The 20,536-nt window shown below is 54.3% G+C and overlaps 1 protein-coding gene across 1 annotated transcript in view; it reads left to right on the forward strand.

The window, feature by feature from the left end:
* The window catches only part of srcap (Snf2-related CREBBP activator protein), a gene marked incomplete at both ends in the record, with an annotated part of 50,132 nt that extends 32,553 nt beyond the window's left edge, over positions 1–17,579 (forward strand). Inside the window, 20 exons of the mRNA XM_080542521.1 lie at positions 51–202; positions 763–960; positions 1,474–1,644; positions 2,083–2,223; positions 2,500–2,643; positions 3,426–3,854; positions 4,142–4,284; positions 5,675–5,985; positions 6,115–6,317; positions 6,830–6,999; positions 7,256–7,452; positions 9,267–9,381; positions 9,738–9,863; positions 10,305–10,487; positions 10,957–11,040; positions 11,555–12,427; positions 12,522–13,726; positions 14,176–15,377; positions 15,478–16,854; positions 16,936–17,579. Coding sequence (XP_080398647.1) covers positions 51–202; positions 763–960; positions 1,474–1,644; positions 2,083–2,223; positions 2,500–2,643; positions 3,426–3,854; positions 4,142–4,284; positions 5,675–5,985; positions 6,115–6,317; positions 6,830–6,999; positions 7,256–7,452; positions 9,267–9,381; positions 9,738–9,863; positions 10,305–10,487; positions 10,957–11,040; positions 11,555–12,427; positions 12,522–13,726; positions 14,176–15,377; positions 15,478–16,854; positions 16,936–17,579 — 8,068 coding nt within the window. The remainder of the gene's footprint in view (positions 1–50; positions 203–762; positions 961–1,473; positions 1,645–2,082; positions 2,224–2,499; positions 2,644–3,425; positions 3,855–4,141; positions 4,285–5,674; positions 5,986–6,114; positions 6,318–6,829; positions 7,000–7,255; positions 7,453–9,266; positions 9,382–9,737; positions 9,864–10,304; positions 10,488–10,956; positions 11,041–11,554; positions 12,428–12,521; positions 13,727–14,175; positions 15,378–15,477; positions 16,855–16,935) is intronic.
* Between the last annotated feature and the right edge of the window lie 2,957 nt (positions 17,580–20,536).

Raw genomic sequence — 20,536 nt, forward strand, 5'->3', positions numbered from 1 at the left:
TTCCTGTGTGTGTGTGTGTGTGTGTGTGTGTGTGTGTGTGTGTGTGTTAGGATGTTCCAACCTTTACCTAAGAACGACGGTCGGACGGTCCTCCTGATAAACCCCCCCCGGCCCACCTGCCCCGTCAGCCCCGCGGCCGAGGCCCCGCGCCTCCCCCTCATCACAGACGTCACCCCCGCCCCCGCACCGCTGGTTCAGCAAGGTCAGTCCTCCTCCCTGCTCCTCTGAGGCTCAGGCGGTAGAGGCACGGCGCTAACAACGCTGATGTTGTGGGTTCGATTCCCACAGTTTTTCATGAAAATCGTACACACTCACAGTGGATAAAAGCGTCAGCTAAATGGTGTATGTTGTTATTGTATATTCTAGCCGCTACTAGAACCATGTGTAAATGTGTAAAGCGTCCTTGCGTTTGTGAAAGGCACTATATAAAGCCAAGATATTATTATTATTATTATTATTATTATTATTATTGTATTGCCTAGTTCCTGGTTACACATGAAACATGTATTTGTATAGGAGTGTTATATTTCTTTGTGGCTCGACTCAATATTTAAATGCCAGACTACATTTTGTCGGCTCAGTACTCTGTGCAAAGACAATAAAGTCCAACCTATTCTAATCTAAATTCAGAATTTCTTGTCACTCAGCCAGATTTGTATCTATCTCTCTTTATTCTTCCCTTGTTCCCTTGCTTCCTCTCCTCTCTCTCTCCTTGTTCCCTTGCTTCCTCTCCTCTCTCTCTTTCTTGTTCCCTTGCTTCAGTGATGTGTTCAGTGGCCCCCGCGGCCCCCCTGCGCCCCCCAGGCCCCCCCAGCCTCCAGACGGCCATCAGGTCGGGCTCCCCCATGTCTGTCCTATCGGTGCGGCCCCCCTCCGGGCCCTGCACCCCCGCACCCCCGCCCAGCAGCGTATTGTCCCAGAGGGTCCTGCTCAGCCCCGACATGCAGGCCCGTCTGCCCTGTAAGTAGCCCTCCTACCCCCCCTACCCCCCTCCCGTCCTCCCCTACCCCCCCCCTACCCTCCTACCCCCCTCCCCTCCTAGCCTTCCTACCCTCCTACCCCTCTACCCTCCTACCCTCCTATTCTTCCTACCCTTCTGGCCTGTAAGTAACTAAAAACATGTTTGGGTTGTGATTCATTCTCTTTTCTGTTAAGTCTTCTGTCATTTAATTCTCTCTGGTCTGAATGACTTGAATACATCACAATCACACCTCAGCTCAACTCACCTGACTTGTCCTCCTCTCTCCTCCCTCCCTCCCTCCCTCATCTCTCCTCCCTCTCTTCCTCTCCTCCCTCTCCCCCTTCTCTCCTCCCTTCTCTTCTTCCTCCCTCTCTCTCCTCCCTCCCTCCCTCTCCTCCCTCCCTCCCTCCCTCATCTTTCCTCCCTCTCTCCCTCATTTCTCCCTCTCTCCCTCATCTCTCCTCTCTCCTCCCCCTTCCCTCTCTCTCCTCCTCCCTCCCTCTCTCCCTCAGCGGGGGAGGTGGTTAGCATCGCCCAGCTAGCGTCTCTGGCGGGCCGGCCCGTGTCGTCGTGCCAGGGCAGTAAGCCTGTCACCTTCCAGCTCCAGGGCAACAAGCTGACGCTGTCTGGCACCCAGCTGCACCACCACCCGCTCCCCATGGCCCAGCCCAGGCCTGTACAAGGTCAGTCCCCCCCCGCGCCGTTAACCACCTGTTAATCACCTCCCGTCCCTTTCTCAGGGTGCTTCATCAAGGCTTGTTTCTTTTCCTCACCTTCTCCTCCTCGACCCGCCATTAATCACCTGTTAACACTAGAACAGCCCTGCCTTTTTTACCTGCTATAAGAGCCGCCTCGGGGGGTCAAATGACCATAGTCTTTACAATGGGAAGCTGCTGCTTACACACAACGACCACTAGTTGGCGCCAATTAGCCTGCCTCCTACACAGAAAAACAACAAAATAGCTTTACACTAGCTTATCCTGATGTGATTCTGAAAATGTAAGCATACTGGGTGGTAGAACGCACATATCTAGGACAAGCCATGAAAGGAGGGTCCTGAAATTAGAATTTTGAGGGTCAAATGGCTGTTCTAGTGTTAACCACCCCCTGTCCCCTCTCAGGGTGCTTCATCAAGGCTTGTTTCTGTTCCTCTCCTCCTCTGCTGTCTTCCTCGGTGGTGAGAGAGCCATGTGGTGGCGGCAGCAGAGCCTTCTGGGCCACCTGCCCAGATGTGTCAATCACCGTTTCTGTCTTTGGTCCCGGTCCAGAAACAACCCCTCCTATTCTATCCTCTCCTCCTTTCACTTCCTGTTAGATGGGTGTAAGCAACATGGCTGCAGCTAGCTAGCTAGCTAACTACTATCACCACCGCCGTGTTGCTTATACCTCTCTAATCCTAATCTAGATCCACAAAAGTGTCAAGGGGACAAGGGGGGGTAAGAAGAAGGAGGGGTTGTCTTTGAACCAGGGCTGCTAGCTGATAGTTTATCCTGCTAGTCTTACCGGTGTGGTTATTATATCTCTGTGCTGTGCTGCAGGTAGTGTAATGCACCTAGTGATCAGCCAGCCTGCCCAGGTGGCCGTGTTCACCCCGGTCGGCACCGCCCACCCTGCCTCCTCCTCCTCCTCCTCTTCCTCTTCCGTTTCCTCCGGGATTCACACTTACACTGCTGCTGCTCAAGGTACGGCAGTGAGCCTGTCATCACGCCCCCCCGTCCCAAAACAACCCCTGGGCCCCCTCTTCTCCTACGCCCCCCCAAATCTAGACCCTTCACCCCCCCCCCCCTTCCTTCTAATTACACTAGGCACCTTTCTGCTTGTGTGTGTCCTCTGTTTCTCTTGAGATCTAATGCAGGTGTGTTGAGTGTTGTGTGTGAGGGCTCTAGGGGGCCATTTTGAATGCAGGGTGTAATGTTGACATCACATGTGGGGTCCCTCAGGGGTCTATTCTTGGTCCCTTGCTCTTCTCCCTGTACATGATCCCATTAGGACCAAAACCACAAAAAGACAAATTGTTGAATGCGATGGGAACCTTGCATTCAAACTGCAAACATGAAGCTAAGAATCTAGGTGTGATTATAGATTCTGACTTAAGCTTTGAGCCTCACATCAAATCTAGCACTAGAAATGCTTTTTATCATCTACGGAATATTGCAAAAGTTAGAAATGTTCTCCGGCAAGCTGATGCAGAAGTGTTAATGCATGCTTTTGTTATTACCCGTTTGGACTATTGTAACTGTCTCCTTTCTGGTCTTCCAAAGAAAGCTATTGGCCAGCTGCAAATAGTCCAAAATGCAGCAGCGAGAGTTTTAACCAAAACAACTCAGATAAGCTCATATAACTCCTATTTTAACTCCCTCTTTCCCTCTCTCTCCCTCTCTCCCTCTCTCGCTCCCTCCCTCCCTCCCTCTCCATCTCTCCCTCTCTCCCTCCCTCCCTCCCTCTCCATCTCTCTCTCTCTCAGTGGCTCCCACCATGGTCGCCGGCTCTGGGATCGTCAAGATCGTGGTGCGCCAAGCGGCGGGCAAGGAGGGGGGGGGTCCCGTGCCCACCCTGGCAGTGGCCCCCTCCCCCCGCCTCGCCCCGCTGCCCTCCCCCTCCTCCGTACGCCAGCACCCCCACCACCACGCCAACCTCCCCGTGAGGCTCTCCGCCCCCAGCCCCTCCCAGCAGACCTCCCACCGCCCCCCCGGGCCTGCTGTGGCCCACTACACCGTGGCCCCCCCCCGGATACCCACCACCACCACCACCGCACCCCCCCCTCCTCGGACCCCTGTCTCAGCCTCAGCCGCCCCCACTCCTCCTCCTCGAACCCCTACCTCAGCCCCCCCCGGCCCCCCCCAGCCGGTGCTGAGGGTCCTCCAGGGCCCAGCGCAGAGCACAGAGCAGCCAGGTGAGCGGATGGGGAGTGGTGATAGATGACGTAAGATTTTGTCTTTAACGTGTTAAAGTGTTAAACTGTTGAATGAGCCTAGAATGACCTTCCACTGCTGGAGGAGACAAGCCCTTCACACACTTCCCTGTTTTAGTTTGATTATCTTTTATTATTACTTCACTAAATGATGTCTCGTTCCCTCCATCTCTCCTCCCCTCCCTCCATCTCTCCTTCCCTCCCTCCATCTCTCCTTCTCTCCCTCCATCTCTCCTTCCCTCCATCTCTCCATCCCTCCATCTCTCCAGCTCGTGTGAACTCTTCCTCTGCTGCCTCTTCATCAGTGCGTGAGGAGGGTGTATATCCAAAGTCGGGGTCTCATGTCGGGGGGTTCATCCACCCGCGCCTCCGCGCTCAGCCTCGCCCCCCGCCCCGCTCACCCTTCTACATGGTACTTCTACTTTAGAACACTGCATAGAGATACACAAATCCCTCTTCTGACACACTTTGTACTGCATTTCGTTGTCTGAATCTAATCTAAATCTCATCTTAAAAAGTATGTAGGCTATAAAATGATGGTGTAGGCTAATTTACAAGAACTGACACGATTACAATGGTGTTTCTGACTAGTAAATGATGTTCTTCTAACTGGATTCTGGATTTGGCATAGATTTTTTTTCTTATGATTGCATTAAATTAAATCTAGTATCGAACCGGCAACCTTCGGACCTCTAGCTGGCTGCCTTAACCCCTGCGATGATGTCAATGCAAGTTGATAGACATACCTATTTTTTTTACACTTCTATCTATCACACAATCAAACTATCTATCTATCTATCTAGTAAAAAGTGGGAACTAATATTTCCTAAAAGACACTTGACGGAACTGTCGGGATGTAGTTTCCGCCTGTGAGACATTTTTGACGCACGTATGACCTAATCCACGTATGACCTAATCCACGTATGACCTAATCCACGTATGACCTAATCCACGTATGACCTAATCCACGTATGACCTAATCCACGTATGACCTAATCCAGCCTGTAAACCTGCTCGCTACCAGGTTTGTTCTGAAGGATTGGTAGCAAGTTATTTGAGCCACGTTGATGGAACGGAACGCAAGCGTAAAATTAGCGCCCGGATCTGATTTAAACCTGGATCGGATTTAATCGGCTTTGTAGGAACAGGCCCCATGTACGTTGGAACCAGTGGGATACTCCCAGACAGAGCAGTATCTCAGCATCTTAGGAGCGGCAGCGGCTCAGCAGGTAGAGCCGGCGTCTAATGATCGCAAGGCAGTTCGGCGGTTCGAACCCTGGCTGGCCACATGTCAAGGTGTCCTTGAGCAAGGCACTGAACCCCTAATTGCTCCAGGGTCACCGTCTATGGCTGACCCCTTGCCTTGCCTAGCATAAAATACCAAATTCCAACAATTGACTGACAAGTTGATTACATGGCAATCAACTATTATAAAACTATTATTATTATTATTATTATTATTAGTCAAGCACACAGAGTTTGAATTAATTTGAAGCATCTGATCCAGCTCTCTTTGTTGGTGCTTTGAATGAATGAATGAATGAATAGTTTAATGACCACACAAGTCACGACCTAGGTCGGTGGAATTTGTTGTCGGTACAGCTCAAGCAGCAGTGTCAAAAAACATACACACATTGTACATGACTATTACATGGACATGAACACACATAACCACAAGACAAGACAAGGACATATTTACAATATAATACATAAAATACATATTTGTTCCAGTCATCGGCCCTCTGCTTTCCCTTTAACCTCTCCTAACCTCTGACCTGACCTCTCACCTCTCCCCCTCTCAGTCCTGGCTGGCAGACGGCCGTCAGCAGCGCCTGGAGAGCCGCCTGGCCCAGATCATCCGGGTCAACGACCTGCACTGCGACGCCAAGCCTGTGTACGGCCGTGAGGTGCTGGACTTCCTGACCTTCCTTCCTGTTTCCTGTCCCGCCCCGGCGCCGCCCGGCCTGGGGGAGTGGGGCCGCTCGGGCCACGCCTGGTGCCTGAACGCCCAATCACAGAGCAGGACTGACTACTGGGTCCAGAGCCACGCCCTGAGGGACGCCATCAGCACCTCAGAGGACCGCCTGGAGACGCTGCACGACATCACAGAGAGGTATGACATCACAGAGATGATTGCAAAACATAATTTTCCTCAAAAGTGACGTAAGCCATTGTTTTAAGAGGGTGATGATGATGATGGTTCTGGTGCGTCACGTCTGGACGTCTGCTATGTCCCGTCCAGGTTTGCGTTTGTCATCCCCCCGGTGGAGGCCCCTCCCATCTCCATGCACAGCTGCCACCCCCCTCCCTCGGTGAGCCACCAGCAGGCTGTGTTCTCCTCGCTGCTGTCCTCCAAGGTGGCCCCTCTCACACACAGCCTCCACCGCATCCAGTGCAACATGAGGACGCACTTCCCCGACCTCAGACTCATCCAGTACGACTGTGGTGAGTCCTGCTGCTGGCCGTTTCTCTGGGTTTTTGGCTGCGAAAGTTCGAACGCAAAACCACCCCGACCCCCGACCTCTACCTCAGCAGACCTCTACCTCAGCAGACCTCTACCTCACGCTGGCTATATGTTTGCCGTTAGCATGGGCGCCGAAATGAAACGCACACACGTTGCTGAGGTAAAGGTCGGTGGTGTGTCCCAGGCTTAACTCTGGTTCTTCTTGTAGTTTTTCTGTGTTTTGGAGGTCTTGACATGAAAAGCTGTGGTGTTTAGAGGAACATGAATGTCCTTTTTAAAATGTCCTTTTTGGGGCTTTGTCTGCTGTATAAAATGCACTTTGACTCACTCAGCCACTGAGTTTAAGGGCCAAGTGATTTTTAAAGGTCAGTACAGTATTTCTTTGAAATAAACACTTTTTATTGTGTTTCTCTCTGTGTGTGTGTGTGTGTGTGTGTGTGTGTTTCTCTGTGTGTGTGTGCCTGTGTCTGTGTCTGTGTCTGTGTCTGTGTAGGCAAGCTGCAGATGCTGCACACGCTGCTGCGGCGTCTGAAGACGGGCGGCCACCGCGTCCTCATCTTCACCCAGATGACGCGCATGCTGGACGTGCTGGAGCAGTTCCTCAACTACCACGGACACATCTACCTCAGGCTGGACGGCAGCACGCGCGTGGAGATGAGACAGGTGAGCTGGTTACTCCTGTTTAACCCCTTCACTGTCATCTTATCAAAAGTTTGATCTATTCACTTGTTATATTTGCTTTTATTTATTGTCATTTTTATTGACAATAATGCTCCTCATGCTGTGTTTTTAATTCTGTACGTAAAGCACTTTGAATTGCCCCTGTTGTATGAAATGTGCTATACAAATGAACCTGCCTTGCTTTGCCTAAATGAGTTAACACTCCCTCTCTCCCTCCCTCCCTCCCTCTCTCCCTCAGTCTCTGATGGATCGCTTCAACGCGGACCGACGCATCTTCTGCTTCATCCTGTCGACGCGCAGCGGCGGCGTGGGCGTGAACCTGACGGGGGCCGACACCGTGGTGTTCTACGACAGCGACTGGAACCCCACCATGGACGCCCAGGCCCAGGACCGCTGCCACCGCATCGGACAGACCCGGGACGTCCACATATACAGGTACTGACCCAGCAGGACTACACACAGACAGGTACTGACCCAGGACTACACACAGACAGATACTGACCCAGGAGGACACATAGACAGGTACTGACCCAGCAGGACTACACACAGACAGGTACTGACCCAGGACTACACACAGACAGGTACTGACCCAGCAGGACTACACACAGACAGGTACTGACCCAGCAGGACTACACACAGACAGGTACTGACCCAGCAGGACTACACATAGACAGATACTGACCCAGCAGGACTACACACAGACAGGTACTGACCCAGCAGGACTACACATAGACAGATACTGACCCAGCAGGACTACACATAGACAGTACTGACCCAGCAGGACTACACATAGACAGTACTGACCCAGCAGGACTACACATAGACAGGTACTGACCCAGCAGGACTACACATAGACAGGTACTGACCCAGCAGGACTACACATAGACAGGTACTGACCCAGCAGGACTACACATAGACAGGTACTGACCCAGCAGGACTACACATAGACAGTACTGACCCAGCAGGACTACACATAGACAGGTACTGACCCAGCAGGACTACACATAGACAGTACTGACCCAGCAGGACTACACATAGACAGGTACTGACCCAGCAGGACTACACACAGACAGATACTGACCCAGCAGGACTACACATAGACAGGTACTGACCCAGCAGGACTACACATAGACAGTACTGACCCAGCAGGACTACACATAGACAGGTACTGACCCAGCAGGACTACACATAGACAGTACTGACCCAGCAGGACTACACATAGACAGGTACTGACCCAGCAGGACAACACATAGACAGATACTGACCCAGCAGGACTACACACAGACAGTACTGACCCAGCAGGACTACACATAGACAGGTACTGACCCAGCAGGACTACACATAGACAGTACTGACCCAGCAGGACTACACATAGACAGTACTGACCCAGCAGGACTACACATAGACAGGTACTGACCCAGCAGGACTACACATAGACAGGTACTGACCCAGCAGGACTACACATAGACAGGTACTGACCCAGCAGGACTACACATAGACAGGTACTGACCCAGCAGGACTACACATAGACAGATACTGACCCAGCAGGACTACACATAGACAGGTACTGACCCAGGAGGACACATAGACAGATACTGACCCAGCAGGACTACACATAGACAGATACTGACCCAGGAGGACTACACATAGACAGGTACTGACCCAGCAGGACTACACATAGACAGGTACTGACCCAGCAGGACTACACATAGACAGGTACTGACCCAGCAGGACTACACATAGACAGGTACTGACCCAGCAGGACTACACATAGACAGGTACTGACCCAGCAGGACTACACATAGACAGATACTGACCCAGCAGGACTACACATAGACAGATACTGACCCAGCAGGACTACACATAGACAGATACTGACCCAGGAGGACTACACATAGACAGGTACTGACCCAGCAGGACTACACATAGACAGTACTGACCCAGGAGGACTACACATAGACAGGTACTGACCCAGCAGGACTACACATAGACAGGTACCCGGGCGCGTGTGGTTCTCACTCACTCACACACACACACACACACACACACACACACACACACACACACACACACACACACACACGCTGTGGAAACTACACTGCCTTATCTCTCACACTGAGACTGGTTGACATACACATCCACCACATATACACACACACACATCCACATATACACACACACACACACCCCATATATTTCTGATATTTCATTCTTGCCCTTTGACCCCCCCCCCCCCCCCCCCCTCTCAGGCTGATCTCTGAGCGCACGGTGGAGGAGAACATCCTGAAGAAGGCCAACCAGAAGAGGATGCTGGGAGATATGGCCATCGAGGGAGGCAACTTCACCACCGCCTTCTTCAAAGAGGTAAAGTCCTTCCTTTTTTCTTTCTTCCTTCCTTCCCTCCGTAGATGCATTTCTCTTTCAGTCTGTACCGTACTGTTGTGTCAACTCTATTTATTCTCTATTTTTATTCATGATCTATTATGTGTCTTTTTATCCCCCCATACTCTTTTAATCTTGCTGCTGTGCGAAAGTCATTTCCCCTCAGAGATAAATAAAGAACGTCAACTTTGTTAATTATCCCCTGCTCGTTATAGAGACCAGCCGCCACAGCCCTGCGTAACTACCAAAGAGAGGTCCTAGTGATTATGTGTTAAATAGCATAATTATGTTTTGTTATTCTGATTCTAAACCGTCCGTCATCTCCTCTTTCCTCTCAGCAAACCATCCGTGATCTGTTTGAGGTGACGGAGGGGGAGAAGAAGGAGGTGGTGGTGGAGCTCTCCGCCCCTCAGCCAGAGGACGAGGACACGACCAACAAAACAAGCACCACTATCCTGGAGCAGGTCAGACACACACACACACACACACACAGGAACAAAGTGTCCCGATAAAGCTTAGGGGTAGTGGGTGGTCTAGTGAATAGTGAGTTGCACTGGTGATCGGAAGGTTGTGAGTTCAAATCCCGCCTGGAAAACACCACCACTAATGAGCCCTTGAGTAAGGCACTTAGCCCTCAGTTACTCCAGGGAGAATGTCCCTCTGTAATTCGTAATTGTACATCCCTTTGGATTAAAAGTGTCTGCTAAATGTCCAATTCAAATTCAAGGCTTAACTCTGTGCAGAAGTCTTCCCTGAATAACCGTGTCTCTCTCTCTCTCTCTCTCTGTCTCTCTCTCTGTCTCTCTCTCTCTCTCTCTCGGTCTCTCTCGCTCTGTCTCTCTCTCTCTGTCTGTCTCTCTCTCCCTCTCTCCCTCTCTCCCTCTCTCTCTCTCTCTCTCCGCCAGGCCCTGTGTCGAGCGGAGGACGAGGAGGACATTGTGGCGGCCTCGCAGGCCAAGGCGGAGCAGGTGGCCGAGCTGGCGGAGTTCAACGAGAACATCCCCTGGGACGACGGAGCCGAGGGGAGGGACCCCGAGGAGGAGGAGCTCTCTAAGGCGGAGCAGGAAATAGCTGCTCTGGTGGAACAGGTGACTGTTTATTTATGTTATATATGTGTCACGTTCTTACGCTTTGGTCCTCATGTCGGGATCCGATGTAATGACCTGACTTTTCTTTCGAAAAATGTGAATACATTTCCGCGTCGTTGAAAATAAACGACACACGTCGCTAGTCAACTAACACAGCTTTTGTGAGCCTGCTAACAATGTAAAGTAGTGTTCTAGTTAACTAGGTAGCAGTGGGGATTACTATACTAGTTCCGTGTTTCAAAAGAAAAGTCTGAACATTTTGATTGGTTGCCGCCAATGCGGACCAAATGATCAGACTGTGTCACATATGTCTTACAGTCTGTGTGTTTATTCATTATGTCTCTTATATGTAAATGTAAAAAATCTCCATTGAAGATGCTTTTTAGACTAGGATCAGTCTTAAATCTGCGTCCATGAAACCGGCCCGTTGACTTTTATGATAAACCCTCTGTGTCTCTCTCTCTCTCAGCTCACTCCTATAGAGCGTTACGCCATGAACTTCTTGGAGGCTTCTCTGGAGGACGTGTGTAAAGAGGAGCTGAAGCAGGCGGAGGTAAGATCACCTCTCCTCAGTCCAGTCAGAATAGCACTGCGTTGCCTTCAGGCAGACGTCCATATACGATCGGTTTGTGTCATTTGTAAAGCTTTTGCTATAACGACGAGCCCTAGCCCGAGAGTTAATGAGTTAACACTAGAACCGCCGTGCCTTTTTTTTTACCAACTATTAGAGCCGCCCCGGTCTTTACAATGGAAAGATGCTACTTACACACAACGACCACTAATTGGCGCGTCTTGTAAATTAGCCTGCCTCCTACACAGAAAAACTGCAAAATAGCTTAACCTGGTGTGATTTTGAAAATGTAAGGATACTGGGTGGTAGAACGTACATATCTAGGAAAAGTCATGAAAGGAGGGTCCTGAAATTTGATCGAGTGCTAAAATATATAATAAATATTTATATATATTTACTCACAGGGTCAAATGACCCCACCCATGGCTAGTTCTAGTGCTAGACATTGATTAATGAGTTAATTTGATGTGGTCTGTTCCCACCTGTGTGTGTGTAGGAGCAGGTGGAGGCGGCGAGGAAGGGTCTGGACCAGGCCAAAGAGGAGGGTCTGAAGCTCCAGGCTTCGTCAGACGACGACGACGACCAACTGGGAGCCTCCGAGGAGCCTTCCCACGCCACGCCGGGACGCCGCACGCGCAAACACAAGGAGAAGGGCGCCCCCTCCACCAGGACCAGCGGGAGACTCCGGGGGGCCACGGCCTCGCCATTGCCGGACCCCCCCACCACCACCAGCCCCACCCAGCCCCTCCCGCCCAGAGACGTGCCTGATCGACTCCGCTCGGCTCTGAGGGGAAGAGGAGGGGGGACCAAGGACACCCCTGCGTCCGCCGCCACGGCGGCCAAAACCACCCCCGCTTCTTCACCTTCCAGAGACCCCCCCGCGGCCCTCAGATCCAGGCCAGGGGCGACTCCACCCCTCCTCCGACCCCCCCAGCCTGGCCCCGAGCCTCCCACTGCCACCACCACCACCGCCGCCAGTCCCCCGACCACCAAAGCCCAGACTGCAGAGAGGGGGGTGGTGTCGTCGGTCACCTCTGAGTCCACGTGTCCGGTGGACCACCAGCTCTACTCCGCCCAGGCCAGGGACGACCACAGCAGCCGGGACAACCAGGAAGTGTCCCCGTCCTCCTCCTCCTCCACGGCCTCTCCCTCCGTGGTCTGCTCCTCCTCCACTGCCCCTCCCTCCCTGGTCTGCTCCGCCCTGTCCCGGTTTCCCCGCAAGCGGCAGACGGCGGACGTGGAAGTGCTCCAAGGCCTCCCGGCGGACTCCCCCTCCGCCAAGGTTCTGCGGAAGCTTCCGGGCCGCCTGGTGACGGTGGTGGAGGACAAGGAGCCGAGGAAGAGGAGGAGGAGAGGGAGCGGGACGGGAGGAGGAGGAGGAGGAGGGGGGGGGGGGGTCGTCGGAGGAGACGGACCACACGGCGGGGTCGGACGAACTCGGTAGAGACGCCGCCGCGCCCCAGAGCCCCAGCAAGACCAACCAGACCCTCAAAGAGAAGTGTTGGGGGGGGGCCCTCCCAAAGCCACCGCCCTCCGCCTCTCTCCCTCCTCCCGAGGACCAAGAATCCCCCCCCCCTCCCCCTCCCCCTCCCCCCACCGCCACCACCGCCTCTTACTCCAGCTCGCTCCACCACTCCCCAGACATGCCCGTGCTGAGGAACCTGCCGGTGAGGCGGAGGCTGGAGACGGAGTCGCGCATGGCGGCCCAGCTGGGCGAGCAGCAGAGCCTGCTGGGCCGGGGGAGAGGAGGAGGAGGATGGGGCAACCCCAGGAGGTCGCAAGACCCCTCCAAGCCCCCCCCAGGCGGCGCCACTTCAACTTCCACGGACGCCACAGATCCTTTGAACGCCGCAACTTCGCCGCCGGTGAAACGAAAGAGGGGCCGACCGCCTAAGACCCCCCCCAGGGAGGCGGAGTCTCCGGTGGTGAAGACGACGCCTCCGGTGGTGAAGAACCCCTCCCAGCCGGCCGTACCCGGTCCCAGCCTGAGCCCTGCTCTGTCCCCGAAACGGCAGAGGGGTCGCCCGCGCAAGGACTCGACGACCGTACCGGGGGAAGGCGCGCGACAGAACTCCCAGAACAGAACCGCCGCTCCCGGCCGCCTCGCCTCTGCCGCCGCCGCTGCCCAAAGGCTCGCCTCTGCCGCCGCGGCTAACGTCGGGCCTGGCGCTAAGTCAGCAGGCCGTGGGTCTCTCCCCGCTAAGCCGCCTCCCTCTCCCCTCCTCCCACAGGCCTCTGGTGCTGTGAACACTAGCCAGGCCTCCCTGTCTGCTGCAAGAGCTGTGGACTCACCTCACAACTCCACATCCAAACCAGACACTAAGACTGAGGTCCGTACGCCGACCACCCTAACCCCCCCGCCACCTAAACCTACGCCGACCCCAACTGCAGTCCCCCAGCTGAGCCCCACTCATGTCCCCGCACCGACACTGACCGCCGCCTCCAAGGCAAGTCCGGCTCAAGTTCCTCCTAAGCAGGTCTCCACGTCAGGCCCAGCTGCAGTCTCCACCAAAACCCCAACCACAGTTGCAGTCTCGCCCCCCCAGGTCTCTACTGTCCCCTCCACAAAACCTCTCCCCCCGGCCTCCAGAGTCACACAGACCCCCGCCCCTACCCCCCCCAGCCCAGTCACCTCTCCAACCATCGTCCAGACCTCTACTCCCAGCCCGTTTGCACCTCTAGCCCAAATCACCACTTCCAAACGCGCTCCGGTGGTCTCTTCCCCGACCCCCCCCGTCAGACCGCCAACTCAAGTCCCCGCCCCGACCCAAACTGTGGCTGCATCAGCAGCTGGACTACCCCCCCTGACTGCAGTCCCAGTCATAGCTGCTACGAGCCTCACTACAGTCACACCGACGCCTTCTCCAGTCCCTGCCGCGACCATCACAACCGCTGTCACAGCCCCAACCTCAGCCCCAACCGCAACCCCAACCTCAGCCCCAACCCTAACCCCAACCACAGCCCCAACCACAACCTCAGCCCCTACCACAACCCCAACCTCAGCCCCAACCACAACCCCAACCACAGCCCCAACCACAGCCCCAACCACAGCCCCAACCACAGCCCCAATCACAGCCCCAACCCTAACCCTAACCACAGCCCCAACCCCTACCACAGCCCCAACCACAACCTCAGCCCCTACCACAACCCCAACCTCAGCCCCTACCACAACCCCAACCTCAGCCCCAACCTCAGCCCCAACCCTAACCACAGCCCCAACCACAACCTCAGCCCCTACCACAACCCCAACCTCAGCCCCAACCACAACCCCAACCACAACCCCAACCTCAGCCCCAACCTCAGCCCCAACCCTAACCCCAACCTCAGCCCCTACCACAACCCCAGCCCCAACCACAACCCCAACCTCAGCCCCAACCCTAACCCCAACCACAGCCCCAACCACAACCTCAGCCCCTACCACAACCCCAACCCCAGCCCCAACCACAACCCCAACCTCAGCCCCAACCCTAACCCCAACCACAGCCCCAACCACAACCTCAGCCCCTACCACAACCCCAACCTCAGCCCCAACCACAACCCCAACCACAGCCCCAACCACAGTCCCAACCACAGCCCCAACCCCAACCACAGCCCCAGCCCCAACCCCAACCCCAGTCCCAACCCCAGTCCCAACCCCAGTCCCAACCCCAGTCCCAACCCCAGTCCCAACCCCAGTCCCAACCCCAGTCCCAACCCCAGTCCCAACCCCAACCACAGTCCCAACCACAGTCCCAACCACAGTCCCAACCACAGCCCCAACCTCAGCCCCAACCCCAACCACAGCCCCAACCCCAGTCCCAGCCCCAGCCCCAACCACAGTCCCAACCACAGTCCCAACCACAGTCCCAACCACCAGTGTCAGACCAGCCTCTACACCAGTTCCTACCAAAAGACCAGCTGCTACCCAAGCCACCGCAGCAGCAACAGCAACGGTCCCAACGGTCAAAACCACGCCTCCGCAGGCCTCCGTTCCAGCTGGGAGACCGGCCGCCACGCCAGCCCCCGCGGTCAAGCCAACCCCGGTAACGCCCCCCCCTGCCCCATCCACAGCCCCTACAGCCCCCCCTGCCCCATCCACGGCCCCTACAGCCCCCCCTGCTCCATCCACGGCCGCTCCGTGTCCCAGACCAACTGCTACACACGCCCCGTCTACGACCATCACGGCCGACCGACCAGCCGCCAGCACGTCCGTCACTGCGGTCAAGCCAACCCCGACCCCTGTTGTTCCCGCAGCCGCCGTCAAAGCCCCCCCTACAACAACAACAACTGCCGCCGCCTTTATCGCGCCCCCCTCTACAGTCCCCGCCCCCCCAGCGCCTGTCAGAACAGCCGCCGCCATTTCCTCCACCCCTGCTCCGTTAGCCCCTACCAGACCAATCACAGCCTCTCCTCCCCAAGCTCCCACCACCACCACCACAGTCCGAGCGCCCCCTGCTAGAACCTACTCGCGTATCCCCGCGACGACCCGTACGACCCCCGCTCCCACCCGTACCCCCACGCCGGTCCCAACCCCCACGGTTCCCTCGCCGACCCCCACCCAGAATGCCTCTGCTACCCCCTCTCAAGCACCCGCCGCCACCACAGTTCCCACCAAGACGTCCCCTGCAGCTCCAGGCCCAAAGCAAGTAGCCACGTCTGCCCGTCTGTCCACGCCCCTCACGCCGTCCACCCTCCCCAGTTCATCCCCCGCGGCGGCCCGCTCAGTGAGCCAGGCTGCGGAGGCCTCGGTGGAGGAGGCGGCCCAGGACAGAGGCGGCACAGAGAGGCTCCAGGTCATGGAGGTGCAGACGACAGAGGAGGCGAAAGCAGACGACAAGAGCAAGACCAAGGAGGAGAAGGAAGGAGACGAGATCTGCGACTCTCGACCGAAAAGAAGGAGAGTGGAGAGCTCTTCTTCTGAGGCCAAGGACTCGCCTGCCCCCTCCCTCACAGACACAGAGACCCCAGTGGCTCCTCCTCCTCCTCCAGTGGGAGTTGATGGACAGATGGTGGAAAAGGAAGAGGAGAGTGGGGGAGACCGGAGAGTCGTCGCCAGTAAGAAGAGGCCCCTCAGTCGCCAGAGCAGCCAGGAGTCGGTCCGCTCCTCCTCTCCATCCTCCTCGGTGGGCTCCACCTCCATCCCTGCCCGCTCCGCCCTCAACAAGAAGACCTCCGAGAAGAGGGCTCCTCCTAAGAGGAGGCGCGGGGAGGAGGCGGTCCCCGAGCTGGAGAAGGGAGAGGCAGAGACTACCACCGCTCAGAGGAGGCAGTCCTCCAGGTCCAGGGCGTCATCGTCCTCGTCCTCCTCCTCTTCCTCCGACTCAGACACCTCCCAAACCAGGAAGGAGCGCCGGCTGACCCGGTCGGCCCAGCGCAGGCTGGAGAAAGAGGGGGACGGGGTGGAAAGCAGCCAGCGGAGGAGGAGAAGGCCCTCCAAGAGCTCTGACATGACCGTGTCCAACAACACCGCCACCACCACGGGAGGGGAGTCGGGCAGCGAGGCGTCGGCGAGGGTCACCAGGAAGTCCTCTGGCCCGGAGAGCAAGGCGCCTCAGACCAACAGCCTCCCCCCTCAGCCTCAGCCAGAGGTCCTGGGGAAGAGGTGCTCGGCCCTCAACGCTGCAGCCAAGCTGGTGGCCATGCGAGGGAGAGTGGACACCCCCGGCCGGACCAGAGACCCCGGAGCCAAGGCGGCGTTGGCGGCAGCAGCAGCAGCAGCAGCAGCAGCGGCGGCTGCTGGCGGCGGCGGGAGGGGGGGGGCGCACGGGACCCCCGGGACCCCCCCAGCCTCCTCTGACAAGAACCAGAAGTCAAAGAGTAAAAGTGCTCAAGCCTCCCCCCAGACCACCACCACCAACAGCAACACCAACAACAACAACAACAACAACAAGGCCGGAGGTAGCAGCAGCAAACAGTCGACTCCCAAACAGTCGTCCAGCCGCTCGGCCTCCCGCTCCACACGCCAGCGCCCCGGGGACCTGGTGGTGGGTCTGGAGCCGGGGCACAAGAGGGGGAATAAGAGAAAGAAGAAGCGGCCTGCAGACGGGGGGGAGGAGGAAGAGGAGGAGGAGGAGGACAGTGCCTGTAGCAGCGCGACCAGCGAAGAAGGAGACGACGGCGGCGGAGGAGGCGGGAGCAGCAGGAGCCGCAGCAGCAGCAACAGCAGCAGCCAGCGCACCCACAGCCTCAGCTCCCAGAGCACGGGGGGGGGAGGGGGGGCCAGGGAACCTCGCTCCAGGGCGCCCTCCTCAGGCAGCGAGCAGGGGCGCAGCACAGAGAGGAGCAGGCGGCGCCACCGCGGGGGCCGGAGGAGGAGGGAGGACACAGAGGAGCATGGAGAGGAGGGGAGGGAGAGGCGGCGGTCACAGCGGCACGGCGAGAGGCTCTCGCAGGAGCTGAGCGCCGGGTCGGAGGAGGGGGGAGGGGGAGGGGGGACGCCGGACCACCGGGTCCTGCGCAGCGTGGCGGCGTTAGCGGCGGCTCAGGCCCGTTCGCCGGCGGCCAACACCCGATCCACACAACAGAGACACACCAAGACATGAGCTGGCTCTGACGGGCCTGAGGTAAAAAAAGAAAGAAAGCGAGAGAATAGACCGGGAGGAGTGAGGGATTCTGACTTAGGAAAAGAAAGAAAGAGAAAGGGAGGGGGGGAGAGAGAGACGGGGGAGGCTGTAACCTAGTGCTTTAGGGAGAGGGGGGAGAAAGACCGCCACGGTTGTGTCTGCTGTGCTGGGTCTGCTGCTGCGCTCTGACTGAGGAGAGAGCAGAGCTGTGAGGGTTGTTGTTTGCGGCCCCCCCCCCCCCTTCTTCCCTCTTTGGGCCCTTTCCCCCTCCGCCATAAGAGCTGATCAACCCCCCCCCCCCCCCGAGTTCAGCCATCATCACCTGGGTGAAGGCTCAGGGATGCCAGACAGACAGTGGGGAGGATACCGTGGCACCGTTGCAGTGCCCCCTACAGGCGAGGAGTGGTGTTGTCCATAAAGGTGTCAGTTCATTACGAACTCTGACAAACTGCCACCAAAGGGACGTATTACAAGAGACAGACAAAAGGTGCGTTATCGTTAGTTCACACTATGTACTGTAATCATTTAAAAAAGACTGGAATACTAAAGAGATGTATGTGTTTAAAGGTGGGATTAGATTGTACCCTAGAATACAGAGTTTTACCTCTGTGAGGGTTATCGATGAGAAATCGTTCATGCAACATTCAAAAAAGCCGATTTTTTTGAGTGACAGTTGTAATGTAAGTTGAAGGTTTTAGACAAATGGATTCTGGAAAAAAAATGGTCAGCTGTTCTGTTTGTTATTCTAGTCAGTTGCTAAGTTATGGATATGTTATGGTTTCTTCCAGGGTATTAGGAAGAGAGCAGATCTGTACATGTGATCTTTGCTGCACTATGCTGGAGTCTTTGCTTGGGCCTCCCTATCTTGTCATTTTTCTGTCCATCTTGACTCTTACTTTTCAAAAAAATCCAGCCTGCGTTTTTTTTCTTTTGCACATCTGATGTTGTCCTCAGCATTGGAGTGCGTTGTGGTGTAGTATATTATATTTTGTACATCAAATTTCAATCAAATTTACTACTTTGTTCCCTGGTACCTCACACACACAAACGCATCTCGGAAGCTCTAAATGTGTTGGGTCTTCTGAGCTTGTGACGTATCTTCAAGACAGTACTTCTTCTTTCGCTCACTGACGATGCAGAAACGGGAGCAGAACCTTGACTTGCGTCTCTATACCTTTCCCAGTGTCAGTCAGTTCTAATGGTCAATATTGTCTTGAGGTGTAAAATACTAAAATGGTATTGATGAGTCGGTGTGAATCGAGTGCCTATTCGGCCACGTGGGTTGGTGTCCCAGATTGCCTTGTAAAGTATCTGACGTCGGGGTGTGGAACTTGACTGGGTTTGTCATCAGTTGTCCAAAAAAAAGGAATCATGGTCGTTTTTCCTGTAAATTCACAAGGAAAGCACCCCCTATGCATCAGTACTACCAAATTCAAACATTCAAAATGTTTATTTTTGATCTGAATTTCTACTATGGCCATTTTGTTCATTGCTCCTATTTCTTGTAAGTACTTGGACGAAAACATGTGAATAAAAGAAAACAACTGGTACTGTTCCAGATGACTCTGTAAATTGTCAATTTCCTTTTTTTTTTTTTTTTGTCTTTTCTTTTTGTCTTTTTTTTTTTTTTTACTTGCATTTGTCGAAGCTATTTTTGGGTGATGTGAGGGAATGTGTGGAATATGGTGATGGTCTTATTTTGTTCTTTTGATTTGTCTCTTTCATTTGTTACATTCCTTTTGTTCCCTTGTAATTCCACATCATTTTACTTGAAAAAATAAAAGACAAAATGACAGTTGAATAAAAAGACCAAAAATGTATCTTGTGCTTTGGTATTCTCCTTGTGAAGTTTCAAAATTACGGTTTACGTAAAAAAAAAAGAGCTTTGTGGGAACACTGGCCTGCCACAATCATTACGCATGAACCAAACCACTCATTTAATTAATTAATTAATTAATTAATACATTGCACATACGTCATGATCATCAGTCATAAGAAATGCTTCTAGAGAACATGACACTACTATCCAGTAGGGATGGGACGATACACTCAACTCACAATACGATGCACCTCTCGATACAGGGGTTCACTATACGATAGTCACGATATGATATCATAAATAAAACAAGATCAGTGTTTCCCCTAGGTTTGCTGCCTTGGGGGGGTGGCCAGCATCATGTCCAGGGGGTGTCGGAGATAGGCTCCTGCCCTATGGGCCATTAGACTCCAGAACCATCGGTTCTCAAGGCTACTTACTTATGTGGTCTTTGACTACCTGTCCACTTTCTCACCTGGTTCTTGCTGTCTCTCTCTCTGGTGTGCTGACATCATCCTGCTCTCTCTCCTTCTCTCCCTCTCTCCCTCTTTTGCTGTCAACCAAAAGGCAAACACAACAACCAGAGTATTTCTAATCTAATAAGAGGTATAAATTGATCCATATCAATGTATTACATAAATATAATTGAATATTGGATTGCTGTGGGCAATGCAGTCAGATAATGTCATTTTGACTTTACTCTCTCACCTGAAAAAAGAAGAAGAAAACAGACATTTCCAATGCTTCAATCCACTGTCCATGTACTGTAAATATGCCATTATGGTATTACCATAAAACCCAATTCTAGCAGAATAAGAAAGATTGTATATCTACTTTAAGTAAAATAATAAAGTGCATCCAGTTAGCTCTTTAGCTGGCAAGTGTGCAAGCAGACTAGCTCATCTCATCACCACTGACTATTTACACCATGGAATTATAGTCACACACTTTCTAGTCACAATAATAACGACCAATTTTAACCAACTTTCTCTGTCAGAACACTCAGCAATTATATTTGCTAACGTTTCAACTTTCCTACTTTCCATCTGCAGACATCTCACCCGGTGAAACCTCTCGCGTCACACGCGCACAATCTTGTATTATTCTCCAGCGCGGCACA

The sequence above is a fragment of the Nansenia antarctica genome (genome assembly GCF_963989245.1).
Source record: "Nansenia antarctica genome assembly, chromosome: 11".
Lineage (NCBI taxonomy): Eukaryota > Metazoa > Chordata > Actinopteri > Argentiniformes > Microstomatidae > Nansenia > Nansenia antarctica.